This window comes from Rhodnius prolixus, unplaced genomic scaffold (genome assembly GCF_049639745.1).
Source record: "Rhodnius prolixus isolate KJV_2025 unplaced genomic scaffold, Rpr scaffold_19, whole genome shotgun sequence".
NCBI classification, from domain to species: domain Eukaryota; kingdom Metazoa; phylum Arthropoda; class Insecta; order Hemiptera; family Reduviidae; genus Rhodnius; species Rhodnius prolixus.
Window position 1 is genome coordinate 440,760 of NW_027411584.1, and position 24,896 is coordinate 465,655.

A 24,896-nucleotide genomic window follows, 5' to 3' on the forward strand; every position below is an offset into this window, starting at 1 on the left:
GATGCATTGATTATAATTTGTAAGTTATAAATAAATGATAGCATGCTGTTTTCATGCAAGAATAATAAAAATATTATTAAATAATTGATAATAAAGTCTTACCTTGTCTAAAGAATATCCAAGTTCATCAGCATCTCAGTAGATCTCCAGTCCAATAGCACTTGACACTTACTAAAATAATTCACAACCCTATTCGCACTAAAACTGTATATCACGCACTAAGTATAACTTAAACTCAATTTATAAACCCGAATTTCACTTTAACACGCACTAATATCCACTTAAAAAGTCACGATAATGAAGAGACATCACGAACGAGTTAAAGATGGCAGACGGTAACTGGCCAGGCTGATCAGCTGGTAAGTGAAGGTTATCTAAACAGCTGATTCCAGCTGTTTTTTAAAAATTTATTTATTTTTAAATCTACCAAAATAAAATTTAATCAATAAATTAAAATCTTATGAATCTTACCTACAAAAGTTAGGTCTTCTAAAAAAGTTAGTATGATTTGAATAATGTAATTAATAGCGTAAGTCTACCTAATTTTGTACAGCAGTCCAACGTGTCAAAATTGTCAGATATATCAGCTAAATCAAGAAATATAGCTGCTGTGTACTTACTGTTTTCTACTTTATGCAAGATATGTTCAGTTATTCGTTCAACTTGATGTTATTGATAAATACTTTGACCTGAACCCAAATTAGTGAGGTGGTATTTTGTGAGTCAGTCAAGTTATGTAGATGTTAGCAGAAAAATTTGTTCAACCGTAATCATCTAAATTAATAAATAAGTAAGTAAATCCGATCTAATATTGCTGCAGATGTCCCGATTATATTTTGACATGAAAATATGAAGGTCCAATCTTGGCATTAACAAAAAAAAATACTTTTTCTTAATGAAGTAGTAAGATTTCATAGAGTTCTACTCTTAGACAATTTCAGCGAACTTAAGAAAACACGACAGTAAGTTCCCGACATTTTTGAATATGTTCCAAGTTTCTGACGCTATTTACAAAACCACGAACAAGTCTCAAACTGGATCTGTATAAATGATAAGGAAAGAAAAAGTACAGCACCAGTAAATTAAATATTAGATTATTTAGCTAATAGCTCGATGTTAGCCATTTGAAAACAGTGTAACAATTTCAGAAAAATAATAAAATTCAAATCTTTTTAAGAACACAGTTTTGGGATCACTTCTACAGCCTCTTTAGTACATAATATTATGATTCAAGAAAATTCATTTAAAACACATTGAATATTCTACTATTAAGTCGTTTATGGTAACAGAAAATGAACACATTTCTCAATGAAAGAAAAGAGAATATACCCGAAATCACACAAAATTAAAAATAAAATGAATTTAAAATTATAATTAACAAACACAGAGAATTAATGCCTGGAATATAGAAATAAGAAACACTAGTACTAGATACACTATAAAATATACTATAAAATTTCAAGTAGAGAAATAGTATTTTAACTTAATTGTGCTGGTTTACTTACTCTTATCTCCAAACGTACAAAATAGCTGCAAATATTGCAGCCATAACAATTCCTAACAGCATCAAATTTATCTACGTCTCTCGAACAGCAAAGGCAAGTCACTGATAAGCATATGTTGTATAACCTAAGAGAACCTTCCTTGTTCCACAAGCACCATAATCTGGAGCTTTGTAACTGGTGTAACTAAATATATTTGAACTCGAATTAAAAATGCTTCAACAAATGAATCATTTAATTATTTTCGAAAGGATATTTTTTTTTTATTTTGGAAAAATAAAAAATTTTCATTTAGAAGTGAATCTAGATATTGAATAATAGAATAAATTTTGATAAAAATAGATGTTTACAATGTTTAGACTGTTATTGCTAAACAATCCAGCTAAACCTCTATTGAAGTAATCTTTTTTAGCTAGCAGGATTCGAGATAAAGTGAAAGATGTTAGGAAAACGAATCTTCAGTAAGCTAGAGATCTTGTACACTGCTCTTACTAATGCTAAGAAGTGGCCTTAACCCATCTATTTGAAATGAATTTTCTTGAATCATAATATCATACTGAGACGAGAAAAAAAAGAACTATCCTTTCTAACCTGTTTGATTCTTTGCTTAGTGATACGAAGTCTTTAGCATCTAGAGTGATCAGAATAGATATAAGAGGAAACAACTTAAAAGGAATTTCTAGACCTTAAAAAAAAAGGTTGACCTACAAGGTGATGGCACAGTCAAGACTTCTGTTGGCGGCGTGACTGAAGAAAACAAGTTGATCCATAATCTTATCTAACATGCCATAAAATTAAGCTTGAATTTAAAAGATCATTACTTCCGAATTAGATTTACTTAACGTAATATAATATATACGTAAAGAGAAACTAGAGGGTTATTTCAAAAAATAAATCCATGAAAGAAAAGAGAATATCATCAAATATCAAAAGAGAAGTTGAAATCATACACAACTAAAAAATAAAATGAATTTAAAATTACAATTAACAAAAACACAGAATTAATGCCTGGAATATAGAAATAAGATTACACTACCTTACGGTATTTCAAGTAAAGAAATAGTATTTCAACTTGTGCTGATTTACTAACTCTTATCTCCAAACGTACGAAATACCAGTTACAGCAAATATTGCAGCTATAACAGCTATCAACATCCAATTCATCTACGTCTCTCGCACAGCAAAGACAAGTCACTGATAAGCATATGTTGCATAACCTAAGAGAACCGTAAAAGCATTAGTACTTGTCTGAGAAATAGTATAGAAGACACCCTGGCGATGAATTTTGTTGCTGAGAATAAGAGTACAGAAAATGAAAAATAATCTCCTGAGTTTAGTTATTTATAGAGCTCTGAACTCTGGTTATTCCTCAATATACAGAAATATTTGTTACTTCGCTCACTTAGAACCTCAATATTACTTCACATTAATTGTTAATATTAATATATTAAGGATTACTAGCTAATTAAGAATAGCAAACATTAAATTGTGTGAAACATCTCTTATTGGAATGCCCTATTTATTTCAGCTTTAGATCTAAATTTTTAAAACAATATATTACATTTGACGAATATACATCAAATCTTGTTAATATTTACACTTTTGGTAGTGTTGAAAAAAAGTATATGTTTATTTTTACCTGTTGGAGATCTGTAGACTGTCTGCAGGATTAAAATGAAAAATATCATTGTCAATGTTAATAATTAATATTCTGTAAAGTTGAAAACTTCTGTCTCCATTTTAGTTTTCTTTTCTTATTTGGGTAATATGTGAAATTTGGAGAGTTAAGTTTTAATTTATTTTTCTTTATTATTTTGTAACTATATAATGATTTTGCAAAGGATATTATTTTAAACTGTAAAACTGAGAATGTCAACTCTATGCTAATAGATGTATTTCATATAGCAATAAATAAATAAATAATACCTGAGAAATAGTATTCCAACTTACGTATCTAGGTTTACTAACTCACCTCCAAACGTACGAAATATCAGTTACAGCATATATTGCAGCTATAACAACTCCTATCAACATCAAATTGATCTACGTCTCTCGTTCAGCAAAGACAAGTCACTGATAAGCATGTGATGTATAACCTAAGAGAACCTTCCTTGTTCCACAGGCACCATAATCTGGAGCTTTGTAATTGGTGTTACTAAATATATATGAACTCAAATTAAAAATACTACAACAAAAATACATTTAATTATTTTTGAAAGGATATATTTTTTATTTTTATTTTGAGAAAATAAATTTTTTCATTTTGAAGTTATTTAAATATAGTTATTATAGAATAAATTCTATAAAAAATAGATGTTAACAATGTTTAGACTGTTATTGCTAAACAATCCAGCTAAACCTCTATTGAAGTAATGTTTTTAAGATAGCAGGATTCGAGATAAAATGAAAGATGTGAGGAAAACGAATCTTCAGCTAGCAAGAGATTATTCTTGTTCACTGCTATTACTAATGCTAAGAAGTGGCCTTAACCCATCTTTAAGAAATGTCATGTCCTTACGTTATGTAACCTTTTTTTACTTTATCACCCTCCCCAAAAACATTTTTAACGAAAAATATATTTCCAATTATAAGTTGATTTGGATGTATATAAGATTAGGTGTAGGTGATAAAAAAAAAAAATCTTGAGCGAGTGGTATTTTAGGCATTTGGTGAAATGGTGGGGGAGTATTTCTGGAAGCGTGTATTTTCGGCGAAAACTCAAATACAAAATATGTTCGATTGTAATAACGGCACTTGATAGTGACTTAGAAAAAGAAAAGTTGAAAAAAGTAAATATTTATATAAAATTCAATAAGCAAACTTATTTACATATTTATCTAAGCAAACGAATAAAAATCACAAAAATATATCTGAATTTTAAATAAAATAGCAGCACCCACCTCACGAAAAAGTAAATATTACTGTGTAGATTGTTCACCGAGACAAAGCAATAAAACATTGTGTTTGAGAGAAAAACAAAAGAAAGCTATGAAAAAAAGAAAAACACGGAAAATATAAAGAAGGTGGAGGAGGAGGACTGGTTGCCAATTAGGGTGTGGAAGAGACATTCAAATTTTAACGGGAAACAGACCTTATTGCGTAGTTTCTAGCGTGTTTATTCCAGAGTGTGTCAAATTAGATATAGTGTTTAGGTTTCTTAGTGGTTTGACATAGAAATGAGAATACCTGTGCTTTTTTTGGAGAATATATCCACAGATAGATGAACAACAATAAGGTAAAGACCTTCTGAAAAGTGAAAGAATCGGAGATGTGCAAAAACAAAGCAGATCGATTCAGCTCAAAGCAGACTACTTCAAACATTATGATTATGATGATGATTATTTTTTTTGTTATTAATGTTTAAGGCGCGTCAACATCTAAGGTTATTGGCGTCCGAAGCTTTTTTCAGTGCACTGCCGGCCTTACTGAAGTATTACTTTTTAGGTATTTTATTTTTTTAGGTGGGCTTTAGTAACTATCAAATAAGGATAGAGGCGACTAGCAAACGTTCCTCACAAGAAATTTCTCACTTTAACTATTAAATAAAATCTAAGGCATAGATCGGGAATCGAACCCAGTATCACAATCATTTTTTAATCAATACAGATAAACGTAGTTTAACAAAGAAATAGCCAACGCATATACTTTTAAATGATTGCTTTTAAGAACTTAAACCTTGTTTTCTTAATTTAACAATAACCTCATTTATCTAAAAAATATAACTTTTATTCAGTTTAAATAATACCATTTTTCTAAAATAATTTATTATTTAAACAAAATTAATATTTTGAGGAAAAGAGGTTTTATTTGGCCAAATAATAATTTTATTAGTTTATTATTAGAAAGTGCTACAAGCTACGAATGTAAGTTTTAAGTAATTTCAATAAAATGTTAGCCTTTTTCCAACCAAAATTAGAACTACCAAGATTAATAAATTGTCAACTTGGTTAATTTGACTAGAATATTGAATATAATTTTCAAATATTACCTTTTTCCTTTTTTGAATGAAACTGAATCTTTTTCCATGAAATTTAAGTAAAAAATGGTTTCATTAAAAACATAAATAATATTGTAGAAAACAGTTTAATTTGGGTGAATAATTGTTTTAATTGATGGCTGGAAATAGAACTTATGAAATAATAGATAAATCTTAGATGTTGACGCGCCAATAAGAAATAATAATATATAAGCTTACCAGAAGAACAGTCCAACACAGGCAAAATGGTAAGTATATTTCCTTTACTTCTTTATATTCCAGAATAGATTTAATGAGAATCACATAATATTATCGGCATGCTGCTAGAAGTAAGGTAGGGCCATAGAGGTAACTATTTCCAGATGAAAGCTGAGCATTATTTAATATGTTATTAGGCTGCAACCTGGTAAAGTAATGGAAAGCACTGGATAAAGATAAAAAGCTCATGACTGCAGTATCTACCTACCACTGTACATGCACATTTCATCAGGCTATTAAATAACAAAATATAATCAAACTTATAGTTTTTACGTTACTGTACTTTAATATACATTAATGTACAGTACCTTATTCTAAAAAATAAAAATTATGCTGCCAAATATGTAGATTCTGTATTTTTATAGACAGCATTAACGAAGTTTGATGCTTTGTTCAAAAAGAAAAGATAATTTTTGTTTAAAGAAACTTTAAGCCACCTTTGAGACCAAAATAACACTATAGAAAAAGTGTACTACCAGTACTAATTATCAACCAAAACAAACGTAAACAATTTAAAAAAAAAAGAAGTTAAATTCATTAAAACCTCTTTTTTATTATGAGGAGTTTTCTTTGTAATAATAAAAAGTATTATTTTTTTAAATAATGTCTCAAAACATGCTTTTTTTTTTTTAATTTATTTATTTTCACAACTGCAGAATAATTCTGCATCAAGTGAAGCTGATACAACATGATAATGGAATAGATACATGAATACATGAGGGGAGAATTCACCCAGCAAAACATGCTTAAATTGAAAAAAAACACTATGCATTAACATTTATTTGTTATTACCTGATTTGAAATGTATCATTGATTTTGTCCATCGTAGTACTCAGTTAAATTCCTTACAGTTTTGATCCAGGATTAATTATACATTAAATAATTTTAATAAAAATAGAATATAAATCGTATACTCCACTGACGTTCCTACACACAACGAACTTGCTGAGTGAAGAAGGTTACGTAGTAGTTACAAGATGTCACATGGCATATGTGTGATATTCAATATGTTATTGGGCTGTAAAACACTTTTTGAAAAATAGTGAAATAAAATTAATGAAACCTAGTATATTTATTTAAGACTTGTGTATTTTTGTTTCACAGATAATGCTTCAGAATTGTATTTTACCCAAGAAGGCGCGCATTTTTAAGCAGAAAACTCTTAAATTATGTCAGTTCCCTGTTTATCCCAGTTGTATTGAGATATATTTTAAAAATAACGGAAATAATTATTAATATTGAGAAATATGTTGTAAGATTCGGTCCTATACTTATTGTTCTTATTCCTTATATTAAAATAACCAGGCCTTCATTGACTACATAGACAAAATCTTGAAAAATATCCTTGGTCTATTTTGTAGATGGTTTTCCTGGTCAATGAAGAGTGTTCACAAAAGGCCTCTACAAGTGATTGTTTAGGAATTGAACCAAGAAGGCAGTATACGTCCTAAAATAAGTTTAGACTAAAACAAAGCTTCTTTGTACTACAGTAATAGAACCCTAAAAATGGTTTAGGTATAAGCATTGTGAATTTACTTGAGATGATGTAAGGGATTGTACTGGAAATAAACACTCAGAAGCTTACACAATGAAAAGATGACTCAGTTCAGGGCATACTACACAACATGACTACACACCTGTTTCTCTTAAAAGCTTCCAACATTCTGTTCTTACCTTGAAAAAGGATTAGAAGTGTTCGTCTTTTTTGTCTATATCTTGCAGAACTTCACTCAGTTCCCTCATATTTCTAGATTCCTGAGTAAAAATATTGTTTGAATTGAGTTTGTTTTTTTAATTTTTTAACTATTCACATAATTAGTTAATAAATATGTACACGTGTAATTACAAGGCATTGCAATCTGTGTAACAACTGAACCAGGGATGGTATAGGTTGAAAAAAAAGGAGAAATTTCAAAGCATCTGTCCTCGAATTTGACGAGAAGCTTCATTTAGAATGCTTGGATTACCTTATCAGCCCACCTATATCGCAGCAACGTTGAAGCGAATGGAAAAGTAGTCCCCTATACGTGTTTGGAGTTTCTTTGCAGTGAAGTCACCGAGAGCTAAGATATTCTTGCACTCTAAGAAAATTAAGGAATCGTTTAGACTTATGAACACACATCTTCACTTAGTTATAGCTATACCCTCTATTGGTTTGCAAGGATGTTTATAGGCTACCGACAATCCAAGAAATGAATTGTATGAAGAAAAGATGGAGTGAATCCCTTAATGACTGCAGATGCTATAAATAATTAAATGGTGGAAATAAAAAGCCTCATCTTTATTAACAACATTTTTATTTAATCATTATTTATGCATTCTTATAAAAATGCCATTTTATTTTTTTCTTTCTGCATAGGTACACCTTAAAACTATATATATAACATACTTTTTTCTATATAAAAATGCATAAATATTTTTATTTTAAAAATGTTTTATACTTTTTTTTTTTTGAAAATAAAATAAACATAAGCACCTTAGCTTCTCTTGGGGGAGGGGAGAAGATACAAAATAAAAATATTAAAAGTGAATCTGTTTTTTCCTTAAATATTTACAAAATTTCTAATGAGAAAAAACAAATTATTATTTTTCTTTTCGTGCTTTTAACAATTATTTTTCCATTTCAAATAATAGAAAACCTAACAGAGATTTTTCTTTGACCTTAGTAAAGATATTGCCAAAAAAAAAAAAAAAATTATAATATAAAAAAGTAGTAAAGCTATTCACATGCGGGGCAACACAGTTGCGTTCAATCGTAATAACGTTTACAAGAAATAATACAAAAGGCTGAAAAATCCAGTCTGAATAAAACAGCTAAGGTTACTGCAAGTAGTAAATGTGCTGGTCCTAACGATCTAACCCTATGTACGAATGAACTTTCGTTGAAGTGTACAAAGAAGTTCAAAAAAATCATTTCGAAACACAAAAATATAAGTATTCTATTTACCGGAACGCCAAAAAAGACGCTGATTTCGCTGTTTCACTCCACCTGATTTCGCTGTTGCCCCACATGTGAAGAGACTATTACAATTACAACCTTTTTTTTTCTTTACATATTTAAGTAGATATTTAAATTATTTAAAAAATAAAATTAAAAAAAATTAAAACTTACGAATCGTGTACACTAGACAGCACGCCATTTTAAATTAATTAAAAAACAACTTGGCAGCAGCCTTCTCTATACACAAAGCCTTTTTAATATATATTTTTTGTAATTTAAAGTTTTAGAAATATACAATTACTAGCTTAAATATAAATATACTTCCCGTTCTTTATTTTAATTTAAGTTTACTTTTTTTTAATTTATTTTTCTTTTTTAAATATTGAGAAATACACAATTATTATTACTTTTAAATAGAATTCACAATTTTTCTGTACAAACGATGAACACATCACTTGACTCCATGTATTTTTTTTATATTATTAGAGAGAACATCACAATATTTTCTGTTGTTACTTTTTAGAGGAGGGAAATTAATAATAATATAATAATTATAATAATAATAAAGACCAAAAAAATATGGTACTATTAACTTATTCTCTCTTATCCTCACTTTTGTTTACGTTTTAGTGTAAGTTCATATCTTCCTCTAAAAACACGTCTTAAAAACAAAACAATAATAATAAAAACAACATAAGTCACAATAGTTTTATTTCTTTACTTCTTTTAAAATAAAGAAAAATTATTCAGCTCAGCGCTATTAAAAATATTTAAGCGTCCATTTTTTACCCCGAGCAAGCATAATTGAATTTTAGAGATTCGTTTTACTCTTGTTTGATTTAGGTAAACAACTATAGCCCCTTTATTTTTTTATTTCTCCTTTTGTTCACTTTCTGTTAACAATTCACAGTAAAAAAAATTGCTAACAATTCATAGAACAAAACAGAAAAGTAACGAGAATAGTATGTTAACTGCAGATAACTGATGATCCACTGAACGTGATACCAGTCTGCGATATAGATCACTTCTTAGTTTTAGTGCGTGGTCAGTAAATAACCTCGTAGACGGTTGCTTTTTTGTCGCCAGAACCTGTCACTATGTATTTATCGTCTGCTGATATATCACAGCTAAGCACTGATGAGGATTCCTTGCTCTGTGAACAAATAATTTATTATTATCATTTTGAATGAACCATACGCATTAATAAACACATTAAATGAGTACATATTCATTTAATCATTATTAGATCCACACATTGTAAGGTCATCACAATAGTAGGACAAGAGAAGGTGCCACGATTGCTGAACGGTTAGAGGCGAGAACCGCAATGCTAAAATGTATTGGTGGCACTGGATTCCATTCCCGGACTTCGTCTTGGATTAAATTATATCGTAGGATATGGATTTTCCAGTAAAGTGCACCAGAAAAACTATAGGCATTACTTTACCTTATTTGAGGAGAGGGACATGGTCAATTAGGCAATCCCAATATTACAAGTTTTCTCAGATTCTACCATTCTCGAGACTGGATGTATAACTAAAATGCACGTCTCCCACGAATAACTTATTTTTCACTTTCTTGAAAGATATGTTCATAATAAAATATTAGGCACTGCTTACTAGAAAATTTAAACACGTAATCTTTTAGGTCGCATTGGATGAGACTTTTAATAAAATTCCACTTCAACTAACAATACTTTAATACAAAAAAAGGTAACAACAAAAACAATTTTTGAAAATCCCGTTTTTGCTCATTTTCGACAAATTTTTTCCCGAAATCTATTAGATATGGGTTGATGCAAAAAAAATAAATACATTTATTTAAAAGAGGATTTTCCCTATAATTTAAAGAAAATTTGGGAATTTTATCTTTTATAGAAAAATAAAAATTGTCAAAATTGGGTGTTTTCAACGTTACGCTTTTTCGTGCTCTTTTTGACGATCCTACCGGACAGTTTTAATCTAGGCTTACAGGATCCCAAAAAGAGCTCTATCATTCCACTGGAAGCTATGAACCAAGAGAATATGTAGTAGGCTCAGATCAATCTCAAAATACTCTATAAAATAATGTACAGACAATAAAAGTACAGAAGAGCTCTAAACCAAATAGCTTCGTAGCTAAAAATTTTAGTTTACGCCTGTACAGAACATTACAGTCTATCATTAAAATTTATCACCAATCAAAATCAGAAGTAAGTATTTTCTTTAAAAGATGGAATTCAGTAGTTTTCTTTTTTTTACTGCAATCTATTGGTTGTCAAGAACTATCTGATATACCTATCTGCAATGGGACACTTGCCATAAAGCTGTCTGCAATGTGTGGATCTGATTATAAGTAATATTCACTTAAAATCAACAACATCAACACCATAAAAAAAGAAAACAAAACAAAAAAATGACCCCATGCAAAAAAAGACAAAGAAAATAGCAACTAACAGGACAGACCTGGAAGATGGAAGCACCGTAGGGCGTCCTCCAGGCGTTCAAGAGGTTATCCTTGCCGGTGGAGACAAACCATTTACCACAGGCGGCAAACCTTAATGATAGTACACACGATTCGTGCAGATGTAACTGATACTTGTCCGGTTTTAATGCGTGCAATACTTCTACGTTGGAATTTTCCATACCAACTGCTAACCATTCTCCAGTTGGGCAATATCCAAGGGAGAAGATCTGAAACAAGAGAAACAAACTATAAGCTTTCAACGGGTAACAAAACAAAAATAAATAAAATCATGTAATTTTTAACACAAAGCTATATATTTAGACAACTGTCACTAAAAAAGTTTAATTTTTCTAAATCAATTAGAGCTCTTAGCACACAAAGTGTGGGCCAACAGAATGCCTCTAAATCTTAAAATCTCAAAATGATCCAACTTGTTATTCTGTTAAGGGACGTTAGCGCTTTTATTCCCCGTGGCTGTCTATTTATTTCTCCATCAAAGTCATGAAGGTAAGTGAACAAGCTTTGTTCATTGAGTTAAATGCTATGTTAATAAAGTAAAGTAATCGCCTATTTTTTCAGGCGGGCTTTACGTCCAACTACCATTTACTAGGTGTCGTGGACGGAGGCGACTAGCAAACGTACTTTACTGTAAATTTCTTTTAGTACCACAATACATCTTAGCTTTGCAGGTCTCGCCTCTAACCGCTCGGCTACCGTGGCGCCTTAAACGCTACGAGGGACGTTTGAAAAGTCCGTGCAAAAATAAAAACTACTTAATTTTTTGGGGTAAACCTTTTTTATTTTTCAACATAGTCTCCTTTTAGGCTTATACACTTCGTCCAACGCTGCTCTAGTTTGTTGATCCCTTCCGAATAATAGGATTTGTCCAAGTCTGAAAAATAGCCATTCGTTTCTGCAATCACCTCCTCGTTTGAATAAAATCTTTTTCCCGCCAGCCATTTCTTCATATTGGGGAACAAATAGTAGTCCGAGGGAGCCAAGTCTGGAGAATAGGGGGGATGTGAAACGAGTTGGAACCCTACTTCCATTAATTTTGCGACCACAACTGCTGAGGTGTGAGCTGGTGCGTTGTCGTGATGGAAAAGGACTTTTTTGTGGGCCAATCGTGGGCGTTTTTCTTGCAGCTCGGTTTTCAAACGGTCCAATAACGATGATTAATATGCACCTGCAATAGTTTTACCCTTTTCCAGATAGTCGATGAGGATTATTCCTTGCGAATCCCAAAAGACAGTCGCCATAATCTTTCCGGCCGAAGGAACGGTCTACGCCTTTTTTGGCGCAGATTCCCCCCCCCCTTGGTAACCCATTGTTTAGATTGTTCTTTGGTCTCAGGAGTGTAGTGATGTATCCATGTTTCATCCACAGTGACGTAACGACGCTTAAAGTCCTGCGGATTCTTCTGGAACAGCTGCAAACCGTCCTTGCAACACTTCACACGATTTCGTTTTTGGTCAAGCGTGAGCAATCGCAGGCTCCCATCTGTCATGTTCAAATGTTGATGCAAAATATTATGTACCCGTTCATTCGAGATGCCCACAGCACTAGCAATCTCACGCACCTTCACTCTTCTGTCATCCATCACCATATCATGGATTTTATCAATGATTTCTGGAGTAGTAACCTCAACAGGGCGTCCACATCGTTCAGCGTCACTTGTGCCCATATGGCCACTCCGAAAATTTTGAAACCACTTATAAACTGTTCTAATGGAAGGTGCAGAGTCACCATAATGTTTATCAAGCTTCTCTTTAGTCTCCTCAGGCGTTTTGCCTTTCATAAAGTAGTGTTTAATCAACACACGAAATTCTTTTTCGTCCATTTTTTGAAAATCACTCGACTTCCTCGATTCAAACGAATGCCAAACACAAAGAAATAGACCGATCTGGCTGAAACTTGGTGTGTGTTCTTCCAAGAGATGCTACTAACTAAACATAATCTCGATACGCGCCAGTGGTGCTATCTCTCTGACTTTGCACGGACTTTTCAAACGACCCTCGTATGTTAGTTAACCTTCATATCTGATGATTATTTTCCACTACAAGCAAACAATAAAGTTTCAACGTATTCTATTCTCCATGTTTTTCATACACTCCCTCAAGAGCAGAAAGACAGAGAACAAAATCGGGACAAAACTCGAAAAACGTTTTTTTCGTTCTCTAGGTTCTCAGAACATAAAGGGCCGGTCTTTGCAGCCTGAAAAAGTGAACTTACTCCTTTGCAGCCTGAAGAAACGAACTTTCTTTTTAAGAGTTTTTCTTACATTCATTTTCTTTGTGTCTATACAAAGACTCACCTGTGAGGAGAAATCATGTTGCTGTAATTGTCTTCCTTCTCTAAGATCCCACGATCTTACAGTATTATCTAAACCGCCAGTCCATAACTTTGTACCATCCGCCGAGATATCTATACAAGAAGCGCCATCTGTATGGCCTTGAAATTGTCTAACTAAAGTTTGATTATGCAGGTCCCATACGGCGATGTTGCCATCCGAACAACAACTGAAGCATACCTGTAAATAATTACACAGCATTAATGGTTTGTAAAGTATAAACACAATAAATTGGACAAAAGGATAGATAGTTGGAAATAGGGTACAATCCAAAAGAAAATACGAGTATTCAAATAAATGGGAACTATTTATTATGAAGTTGAACAAAATTACAATAATGAATAGCTGCGAATAGAAAATTTAGGAGCTAACAAAAAGGAAGTAAGTATGCTAGCCTTAAACGAAAAAGCTCAAGACCCCTTCCAAGTTGATGGCTTCTCAAATAAAGAAATGAAACCCGAGAATTGGTGGTGATATGAGAGGATAGAGATACTTAATTCTGTCCTATGGATGAACTCAACAAGACGAAGAAAATTATTTATAGTAGTACCGTTCAGAGAGTACAATTTACATAATTATAATTTTATGACTAGCAATAGTGTCCATCCTGGAGATAAGAAAAAAAGAGCTCCAAAGAATGGCCCACGCATTCTCATGCGCACTTGAGTTTCGAACTGCAGGTCTTGAGAGAAAGAGAAAAGGAATGAACAAGCGGAAAATATGCTTATTAGTTTATATGTGCACTCGATCAGAGAGGTCAGAATATAAGAAATTAGAGATGATTCCAACAACGTATTAGACATACAAATAGAAATAAGACGACCAAGATGAGGATTTTAAGAAAACAGATCAATATGATAATAAGAAATGTCCAGATAGGATTAACTAGCAAATGGAGCATTCTGGAGCAGTAATTTTAGCTCAGACTTACTTTGCTGTCCGGACTGATGGCCAGAGCGTAACATGCGGGTGCACTAGAGGTAAGTTCAGCTTTAATCCTAGGTGTGGGTGAAGCTAAATCCCAAATACTTAAATTACTCGCTTCACCGCCGACTATCAGTGTCCTCCCATCGGGTAACAGTTTTACTGATCTTATATAGTTATCTCTTTGCTGAAATTAAAAAAAAGAAGGGTAAGTAGTTTGAAATGGATATTAAATTATTCCATTGTAAAAAATCATGGTATTTGTTACAAACTTACCAAACAGTCTAATTGGGAAACTGGACTTTTAGAACCTGGTTGGCTAATGTCCCACACTTTTACACATCCTTTACCACCCGTGTAAACATATTTCGTAGGATTACTAATGGTTACAGCGCAGACTACTTCACCATGGCTAAGCGTGTTTATTTGTCTGGCATGCCTTGGTATACCTGGACCAATTAAGGCGTCCGGTGGGAATGGTACTGGCTGCATTTGACCTTCAGCGCTTACATGAAATGAATAAGCCCTGAAATAGAAAATAAGATATAAATAAATGAACACGAAATGTTGAAAAAAAAAAAAAGGATCAGTCAAAAACGGAACTAATTATAAAACTTACGGTTTGCCTCCTGGAATGCCGGCTAACGTCGGTCCTAGAGGAGCTCTCATCTGAGAATGTGGGTCGTAGCCAAGCTGGAACAAAGATATCTATTATTGTTAAAATAGTATAATAATAACAAAGACAGTAGTTACATTATATAGTTTTATTATTTTATTGCATAAACAAAATAAATAAATCAGAAACTGAACAAATTATGGTACCATCATCTAACACTTTTCAAAATTTACTACTGCATGCAAACACGACCTCCCTTACTGGTAACAGTAAGGTACAACACGATCCTTAAGACCATATTCCAGGCATACTCTTTAGTACATCCAAAGAAAACAAATATCGGAAGACTTGGGCAATAAACTAGGGCTGCAGCATAGGGCAGTTGTACAACTTAACTCTCTGATTTGACAATAATCAACTTTCATAATAGAAAGTCTTTCTTTTGCTAAGCAGGACCTTCTGGCCCAAAGCCAAACTACTTATTCAATCGATAAAAATACCTTAGAAACTTATAATGACTTAAATACTTATGTTATCTACTATAAGAAAGTATTTAAGGCTCACCATTGGCGGCCTAGGATAACTGTTTAGAGTTGGAGGAACGTTGTTGTGCAAAGCACCATATCCTGCTGCGGCAGCGGCTTGTAGATCGTGGGGTCCCGCACCAGTCAGGTAGTGTGGATATTGCGCTGAAAAATTGAAACAAACATTGAATTTTTTCTCCCAAATAAAATTTCACCCAGTTTATCCAAATAATTTGCAAAACAAAAACAAAAAAATGTTAATAATATACTCACACAAAGATGGTGGTTTAACTAGTGGTTTCATTGCACTGGCTCCGGCCACGCTACCTCCACTCCCGCCACTGGTAGGGGTAACAGACTTAGATATAGGCGTCGTAGGTTTCTCTTCCATTTTCTTTGTAGACGGGGTACTAGCGTTAGAAGAGGTTCCACTTCTTGGACTAAAAAAATTGTTCATTAAGAGCTCGTTTTACTATTTTTTGAAGCTATTCTTGAAAATACTTAAAATAAGCAGAGCTAAATTTAAAGAAAAATCAGAATTTTTCACAAAGAATAAACAAAGCAGAGAGCCACCTTTCGGAAGGATCTGTTAGAAAAGAATGCCAGATAAAAAGAACTGGGACATTTTAGACTAATTTACATGAGGGAAGGTCCACTTTTCCTTTGTCCTATCTTCTTGCTTTGTTTTACGAGTCTTTGGTGTCACGAAGAGGTAGCAAGAGGGACTAATTTTTTACAGTTATGTTTTTAGATTGAGATGCTTGCATTACCTTGGTACCTAAGTTTTGCTTGACAAGAAAAGGTTTGCTGTCGGGCATCCAGCCCTGCGACTCAATAGCGATGACATGACAGGTGAGTGTTCCGGAAGCCCATGAAACTCTTCGACTTTTTGGATCTCGAATGGTACTTACTTGGGCTTAGTAACAAGCAAGGTAAAACGCACACCTCATTGGGGTTTCCAAATAACTGCCCGCGGTCACGATCTAGACCTTAATCTGGCTTTGTACCTCTTAAATGGCGTGATAGTGCACCACGTTGGTGCAGACAATGACAGAGGAAGGATGAAATAACCTGCTTTATCCTTTATGATTGCGTTTTAATCGGAGGTTTACGATATGAGTTCTTAAGCAAGACCGACTTGGAGAAGAATCCTGGATCTCATATAAATGTAGAGGTTTTTCCTCTCCTACTACAGCTGCAAGGAGTCGGTGTTACATTATTTATTGAATAGGATTCACGGGCAGACTTCTACATTCTAGTAGAAGTAAGTGATGTGAGATTCTTTACACTTCCGCTATTTTATACTACTGAAAGCTTCATCGTTTCGAACCAGTCCATGAAAGGTTCAAGATATTAGAATTCTTCGTAGAGGCATTTAATTTATTTATTCATGATACCCACTGCCGGACAATTTTAGTATGTTTTCATACATCTCAAGTTATATAAACACAAAAAAGGACAAATTACTGAGCTGAAAGAAGGCATAAAACTGCAGTTCATTGTTCCATTGGTCAACCCCCATCCTTTTCAAATCATTCACGCATTATGAATAAAAAAACTAACATAATATCAGTTAATTAGAAACTCACCTATGGGGACCAACATGTTCTTTCTTAGGTGCAAGTTTATCCAGACCATTTTCTCTCGGAGAAGTGGTACCATTAGGTGGTGAGACAGGATCCTGAAATGCATTCTGGTCAAAACAAAAGGTAAAACTTGTGTTAAAAAAAATTAGTAAATAGCGGAAAAAATTAAAGTGAAAAATTAGCGAAAAATAAAACATACTTTGTATTAACAACTACTAGTGATTTGAAATTTTTAAAGAAGAAAAAGCACTCAATTTAAGAAATATGAATTTACACACTGACATGCAAAAATAAAAGAAGTTATTACAAAATTTACTACACTGTCATGCATATTAATTTTTTGATTATGGATGTATAAATAAAGCAATGGGGAAAAGAAAGTAACTCAGAACAGAAAAAAAAAATAAACACAACAGTAAAAAGACAAAATGGTGAGCACGCGGTCGAATAAAAACAGTGTTGTCAACTACACACAATTCATCCATAATTGTTTTTCCCTCATCTTTTTTCATTAAATTGTCTAAATACATATGTATTTTTAGTAATTCTGATTGTTTCATTTATTTTAAAAGAATATACGCAGCAGCATGGTGAAAAAAGTGACCAAAAGAGATTCACCATGAAATAATCATTTTGTTTTTATTTGAGGGGGGGGGGCCAGAAGACTGAAATTTTGACTTTTAGTACTACTTCATGCATTTTTTTTTTTTAAATCGCGAATTTTATTATTTATTTTTGAAGTAAAAATAAAATCAAAATTAAATTTATCTAACAAAAGAAAACCAACTCAAAACAAAAAAATAAATAAATAAAAGAGAGAGCCCAACTACCGGAATAAAATGGTTACAAGAGAAAATAAATACAAAAAATAAAAATAAAATAAATATTGTGTAAATAAGTAATTTATTTATTTGTGTAAAAGTGTTATTATATTGCTTACCTCACTGGCATCGTCTACAACTAAATCTTGGTCACTTTTTTCTCCGTCGCTAGCCTGTAAACGTACATAAACCGATTAGTTTAGATCTGTCAATTTTTTTTTTTTTTGTTTTTAAACAAATAATGCCCCAATTTTTATTTATTTTATTTTAGTTTTTAGTTTATTTAAAAAAAGATGCAGAAAAATTGAAAAAGCAAATATTAGTTTGCGTTATGAATAGCTCGAAGGACTTCGCACGATTCAGTTTTGTTCAAGTGTGCGGTTTTTAATTGAGAACAAAGAAACGATGGTTAAAAAATATCGATTTTATTTTTTTTTTTAACGAAAAAATAAAACTGAGGAAGATTGGAGGTTAAAAGAGAAGATAGATTAGGCAGTGGCAGGATTATGGTAAAAGATAGATTTTAAAATAATAAGTTGATCCTATTTTCTAAAAGTAATTCTATAGAATTTTCTGATTTTATGAGGGCGATTTTCAAAAAAACATGTTATACGTATTTTGGATATTTTAAATTCGATGTACATTTAAACTGGCTGTTCTAGCTAACCTTACCTTGCCAAGGTAAGGTGCAATAGAACCCGTAGAACTAGACGATGGGAAAACGTCTATCAGTCTTTAGTGGACTATCAGCAGCGATTAACCTAAAGAACGTTAGCATTTCTTGCTTCAAGTTCTACACTGCAAGGCAACGAACCTGCGCAGGTCCATCCCATCAATACTAGTCCCCAAAATCTCTTACACAGAACGTACTAACTCCATAGATTTATTGAGCTGGCCGAATAACCTGACGAATCTTGCATATCTTGCTTTCCTTCAACAAGATGGTTTTCAGTTGATTGTTGTGTGGGGGGGCATTACAAGGAATTTTTTCCTGTGAGAAAAGGACCTACTGTGTTCTTTTATGGAGACTTTCTAAGAAGAACATCCTACCTCTAAGAGTTCTTCTTTCTAGTGCCGGCAATACCTTGCGAACAAAGACTGGTAAGAATATAAATCTGTATACAGCACTGCCAAAAGTTCTTCAATAACTGAATTCCTCTCAATCTTTTAAGTTTGGTTGGTCGCTCTATCTATCCCACCTAAGTATTGCTATCTCCCTAAGTAACATGATCAGTATTTTTTTAAAAGGAATTTTAGAACCATTAAGATGTAATGATAAACAACTTACTGCCTAATAGGGGTTCTGCGAGTCCTAAAAACAGATCGTTTTAGAACATAATTTTGTCTTTCTTGTAAGTGATATTTATCAAGAATGGTAAGCCAGAATTTGTTAGGTCAATTAAAAAAGAATGAAGATCCAAAGAGGAATTGAAATAAGATCAGTTTATGTTTAAATACACGTGTTATCTTGATATACTGTTAAGTCAGTTATGGAAGTATTAAATAATATTCTCTTTTTTGAAATACATAATTTATTAAAAACATACATAAAAAAAAATGAAGATATAGAAGTAGTCAAAGAAGATAAAAGTCAGTGTTAAAAGTGTAAACAAAACAAAAATTAAAAAGATAATCAGACAAAACAGAGAAGTGGGATTGTAAAAGATCTTTGTTTTTTATTTTACTTTTACTCGTGTAACATGTTTGACGCGAGAAATAACACGACTGAGAATAAATTTAGTTCGAAAAAGGCTAGTATTTAGTTAGGGATGGGGGGTGTCCACCAGCCGCAGGCACACCAACATAACACCTCCCCATTACATTATCGTATAACAACACAAACACAAACACCGGCCATTCCTACCTTTTGTAGTAAGATAAAATCAGAATAATTTAGCACGTATTTTCAAACGTACACGCTATAGAAAATCTTAGAAAGTTAAAAAGAAACAAAAAACCTAATTTACATAAGTACACCTACATGAAGAACTAAAATTTTTTTAGGGATAACCAAGTAATAATTATAACCTTGTATTTAATTTATTTAATTCCCTTTAATTTTTTGTTTTTAACTCTTTCTTACTGGACTCATTCTCACCGAAAATAATTTATAATTTAATAGCACTCTCTAATAAAATCAAATAAATGAAGCAACATCTAAAAATATAAAAGTGAAACAACAAAACGTGATCAATGCTTGTTTTTTTACAGGGAGGGGCCCTTCAAAAGTTACTAAATAAAAAACGAATTAATGTATCAAATAATTAAGATACTTTCTTCAATTTTTACCGATTATTTACAGTTTTTATTTTTTTATTATTACCGATTTATTTTTTAATTTTCATGCAGCTTAGTACAACAGTAATAACAACTACGGAACTATAAGCAGAGTTAAAACTTAAAATACTAAGGGAAATCTAGGTATTTTTGCGGCAAGTTTGCTTAATACTAAAATAAGTACAAGAACCCATAAACCAGGTTATATCCGTTAATTTTCATTATGGCCGAAGAAGCCTTAGTAAGAAATTAAATAAGAGTTACCCCAATTACACTTGAATTTGTAAACAACATTCACTGCCTGACAAGGCACAGATGGACAAATCTGGAAATACAAAGCAGGACCTCTTTAAAAGACCTGCTGAAAAGCCAGTTGGATTTGGAACGTGAAAGGTTCTCTGAGTTTGAATCCACACTTCTTAGATTTTCTCTTTTCCGTAACAAGGAGGCAGGTTGTCTATCACAATCCTTTCTGGAAGAGGCAGTGCCTTTTTTTTGGTATGCAATGAGAGGAAAAGCCTTGGGCTATCTCAAATCCCTATTGTGACCAACCAGTAGCTACATCCCCAAGATGTTGTGGGTGAGCCCTATTTGTGGGTGAATATTCTTGCAGGGCCTACGTAGGTTGTATAAGTTCTCGAGGGTAGTGTTGTATAGCTGGGATCAGCTGGAACCAGTTAGTGACTTAAAATTTATGTTAACTATAAAAATAGTTTACAGAAAATTTCTTTTTTAGTTCAAGATGAAAACTTGTTAAAAGGTGTTTAATCAGGCTAAGTCAAGAAACTTTTAGTATCAGCTACTATATGCTGTACAGAGATTGGGTATTTAGTTTGCTAGTGCACGAAGTCGCCATAAAAGAGCGATGGCGAAAAAGAAAAAAGTTGAGGAAGAAGTGAAGAGGAAAATTGATTGGATAGTAAATTGTGGTAGGTTCAGGATGGATGCTGGCTGAGCAGGCTAGATAGAGAGAGGAAAGAGAAATACGGAGAGATCAACCATTTAGCATGAATCAAGGAGACTTGGATATATCTGGGTTTTGTGAGACCCAGGACCTTCAAGAAGTATGTCCTACCTTATTCCCAAGTTCCTATCCCACTTCACAATGAACAAACCAAAAACCTATTAAGCTTTTGAAGCACACAAGGACTGGAGAGAGAGCGAGGAGAGGATGCAGTAGGGAGAGAAAGGTGGAAAAATGGGTTTCTTTCCCGTTCTGGAGCCTGAGAGAGAGTTAATGATGGTCCCAACCAGGCAGCCATTACCTGTACAGGTGGAGATAGAGGAAGGAAGCAGGAAGGTCTTCTACTAGATTCCCCGCTGCAAATATCTCCCACAGCCTCCAAGCTTGGTTTTATATCCTCCATAAAGGGAAGAGCCTTTACCACGGAGGAACTTGCCATGGTTTTTACGGTTGTTCCATTTTTACAACCCCACCCCCCGCACCGAGAGAGAGAGAGGAAGAAGAGTCAAAGCGGGAAATATTCCCTCTCACCTATTTTGCCGCCTTTACTTAACCCGCTCACCCGACAACTCCTTAACCTTTTTCAATATTCCCCGCAAAAACAGCAACTCATTTCCAAGTCCTACTTTATGCTTCCATTCCCAACTTTTCTACAATTTCAGCCAGGCAGGCGTTATCTCCAGCTTCTAATCCACATCTTTAAAAATTTGTATTTCCCACTTCATTTTCCTTCTTTCAAGTTGAATATCCACTACTATCCGTAACGCTGGATGATTTCATTGATTGTATCTCTCTTAAAAAGATGAATTCGGTTTTTAAAAATCTAAAATATACAGGGATTACAGTTCCTGTATCACACCCTACACTCACGGATTTTGTGAGGAAGGCCAGTCAAGTTCTTTGGACAAGACCGCGAAGCTATCCACCAACCACCACAAAAATGAAGTATAGGAAAAATATAGATGACATGATGACGCGGAGGTTGGGAGCAGGTTGAACAAAAAATTATTCCTGCAAGTCTCTTCACTATAGTTGGTAGCTCTGATTTTTGGATTTTAAATCTCTTTCAACAACTTAAAAGGCTGTTCCGAAAGGCTCCTTTCAGTTCGACACAGCAAACGAATCATTAACGCTGGGCCAGCCCTGGATCGGCAGATGACTCCCTACAGAGAAACAAAACATGAAGACCTCCGTCCATAATTACTAAAAGCAGCCAGTGATTAGGTGCTTGCCAGCCAAGAAACACATGTTAGAACTGAATTTCTGTTTCAGCAAAAATGGCAGAGAATTGCCTTTGTGGGATTTTGTTGACAAAACAACTTTCAAAATATAGGGATCATTTCATAACCTAAAATGATGAGAACATAATGCTCGGAACTTCAGAGAAGCAGAGAAATTGACTCATTGACTTTCAAAGAAGATATCCGGTACAGTTTTGTCTTCTTCAAAAAATAAAACTTAAGCTAAGCATTTTCAAGGACATAATTCGCTTAAACCTTTCTGTCTTGCTGAATCCACCTAATGGGGATTTTAGCAAGATTTAGCAGCTCCCAAGGAAAGGCGAGGAATGACTAAATATTGTTGAGTTTTTTAGTGCTGCTTTTTGGACCTTTTGACAGCCACCTTGATGTTTTCACGTCTTGATGGCTTGTCACCCACCCAGAAGATGATATCCTGTTCTGTACGTCTAAAAGAGACTTCAAGATTTAGTCTGGCGAAAATTATACGCGATTCGTTACGGTAAGGAATGGAAATTTAAAACAAGCATTAATCGAGACGGACGTTTTCAATGTATATATTTTTTTTTTTGCATTGTTTAACGGAAGATTACGATGTTCACATTTAACTGGCCCCACTCTAACCCGACAGAACAATCCCTGAAGCTGGATGAATATGCGATACTGGTGGAAGGAATAAAGACAAAACAAGCATGCTACTGTGGGGACCCAAAAATCAAACAACATAAAGAGGTTTATAGAATCTAGCAGTAAAAAAAAGAAGCGATGGTGGGGGAAACCATGCAAACAAAAGACTTCCACTAAGGTCCTTTTAAGCTTAAAAAAACCGGCAATTCAGCCATCGTTTTATAGATACAAACTTGCAAATGTACAGAATACTAAAAGCTAAGCTTGAATTTACAAAGAAAACATGCTTTTCACATTTTTTTGCACTTTTTTTTTACCGATAAGATTTACTTTTTGAGGTTACTTTAATTTGAAAAACTGTAGCAGGAAATCTTTTTAAAAATCAAAAAAAGCTGAAAGTCTGCCAGTAAGTAATGAGAAGACGCATCTGAAGACGTGGGTTTTTTTTTATAGTACACAACTCAATTCGATGCTTTAGTATTTAGACATAAAGTGTTAATGCTTTTTGAGTTAAAGAATTAATCATTATGAGAAGGGATCCCGTGCAACAAAAAAAGTTTAAGAACCCATAGTTTAAGGCAACTAGGGCTAGTTGCATCATGTACTGTTTTATTGTAGTATCTTTTCAAATATTAAACCAACTTTAATTATGAAATTCGAAATTTAGCTAAAATTTCGTTTGTTAAAAACAACTTAAGAAAATTACAGGTCCTTTCGTGAAAATAATTTATAGCAAACAAAAAAATACTAATTCATGCAAATATCCCAATAAATATACAATATCTTATAAACACTTACATGACAGTCTTTTTCTTCCTTTTTAACCTTTTTGTGATCTGGTTCCGGTGGACTTCTAGGTCTATATTTCTCCCGTTCTGCGGGTGATATTGAATTCCTCTGGAAACAATACAAAATTATTAAAATACTGATTAAGCTATATTTTTGTAAAGTTTATAACTAAATAATGGTCGAGTAAATTCTATTAAGACGGTGGCTTAATTTTTTTGGTCATAAACGGTGTTTCAGATTTTCTATCCTCTTCAGTATGTTGTACTTTAACATGAGATGATGGTCCTGTAGTCCTGGCCGTTCTACCAAAACAGGCTTATCACGTCAATGTCTACTAGGAGAAACCACTCCTTTTACAAAATTCTTTGAAACAACTCCAAGAGAACTAGAACTTGAAGAAACACAAAAACTAGGAATGAGTATCAAACAACCATTGGGGTAAGCAAAGAATGTAAGTAAAATAAAAAGAAATCACCATGAAGATAAAAGAGAATGCAGAGAAAGAAACAACTTCTATCTATACATCAATAGCTCTACACTTTGTTTGAAACATTCTACTGATGATGGTTAGAAGTGAAATAGAAACGTGGAGGAACTCCAAGAATGATGGTGAAGGTAAAAAGAAGTTCCAAGGTAAATTTTCCGCAAGAATTATAAAGAGAAATAAAATGAACATTGAAGAATGAGACTGGAAGGGAGAAGACTGGGCGAAAGGAAGAAGAAGAAGTGAAGCTAGAAGATGGTGAAAGAAGAGGAGTGTTTGGAACGTGCTGGGAATGACTATGTCAGGAGTAAGCAGGCAGTAAGTTGGATGGTAGCCAGGCTTAGTGTGAAGTCCCTTGGGTAGTCAGGTAAGATCCTGGAGGTAACCAACATACAAGGAATTCCTGCTCCCCTCTTCATCAACATATTCCACTCCTTCACAATTCCTCATTTTCTGGCTTTAACTTCCCACACGTGTTCAACATACACTCTCTAACACATATTCCATGTTTAATTGGGCTTACACACCCATGGACAAGATCACATCTCTTGTAAGTCGCTCACGTGATCTACAA

The 24,896-nt window shown here is 33.3% G+C and overlaps 1 protein-coding gene and 1 long non-coding RNA gene across 27 annotated transcripts in view; one reads left to right on the plus strand and one right to left on the minus strand.

Moving 5' to 3' along the window:
• The window catches only part of LOC141448309 (transducin-like enhancer protein 3-B), a 263,733-nt gene that overhangs the window by 5,343 nt on the left and 233,494 nt on the right, over positions 1-24,896 (minus strand). For 10 of the 26 annotated variants that reach the window (XM_074116603.1, XM_074116605.1, XM_074116607.1 and 7 more), the window contains 13 exons: positions 23,848-23,946; positions 18,063-18,116; positions 17,126-17,229; positions 15,810-15,976; positions 15,577-15,701; positions 15,016-15,104; positions 14,673-14,922; positions 14,404-14,583; positions 13,437-13,652; positions 11,113-11,349; positions 6,529-9,830; positions 5,698-5,881; positions 103-3,657 (listed from right to left, as the gene is read on the minus strand). In XM_074116603.1, the coding sequence (XP_073972704.1) occupies positions 9,723-9,830; positions 11,113-11,349; positions 13,437-13,652; positions 14,404-14,583; positions 14,673-14,922; positions 15,016-15,104; positions 15,577-15,701; positions 15,810-15,976; positions 17,126-17,229; positions 18,063-18,116; positions 23,848-23,946 (1,629 nt within the window). In that variant the 3' untranslated portion in view covers positions 103-3,657; positions 5,698-5,881; positions 6,529-9,722. The remainder of the gene's footprint in view (positions 1-102; positions 3,658-5,697; positions 5,882-6,528; positions 9,831-11,112; positions 11,350-13,436; positions 13,653-14,403; positions 14,584-14,672; positions 14,923-15,015; positions 15,105-15,576; positions 15,702-15,809; positions 15,977-17,125; positions 17,230-18,062; positions 18,117-23,847; positions 23,947-24,896) is intronic. The other 16 variants (XM_074116599.1, XM_074116610.1, XM_074116591.1 and 13 more) reach the window with 15 other exon arrangements.
• Positions 4,449-6,802, plus strand: LOC141448316 (uncharacterized). Its single transcript, XR_012454960.1, has 2 exons — positions 4,449-4,737; positions 5,874-6,802. It is a non-coding gene; the product is annotated as an uncharacterized lncRNA (long non-coding RNA).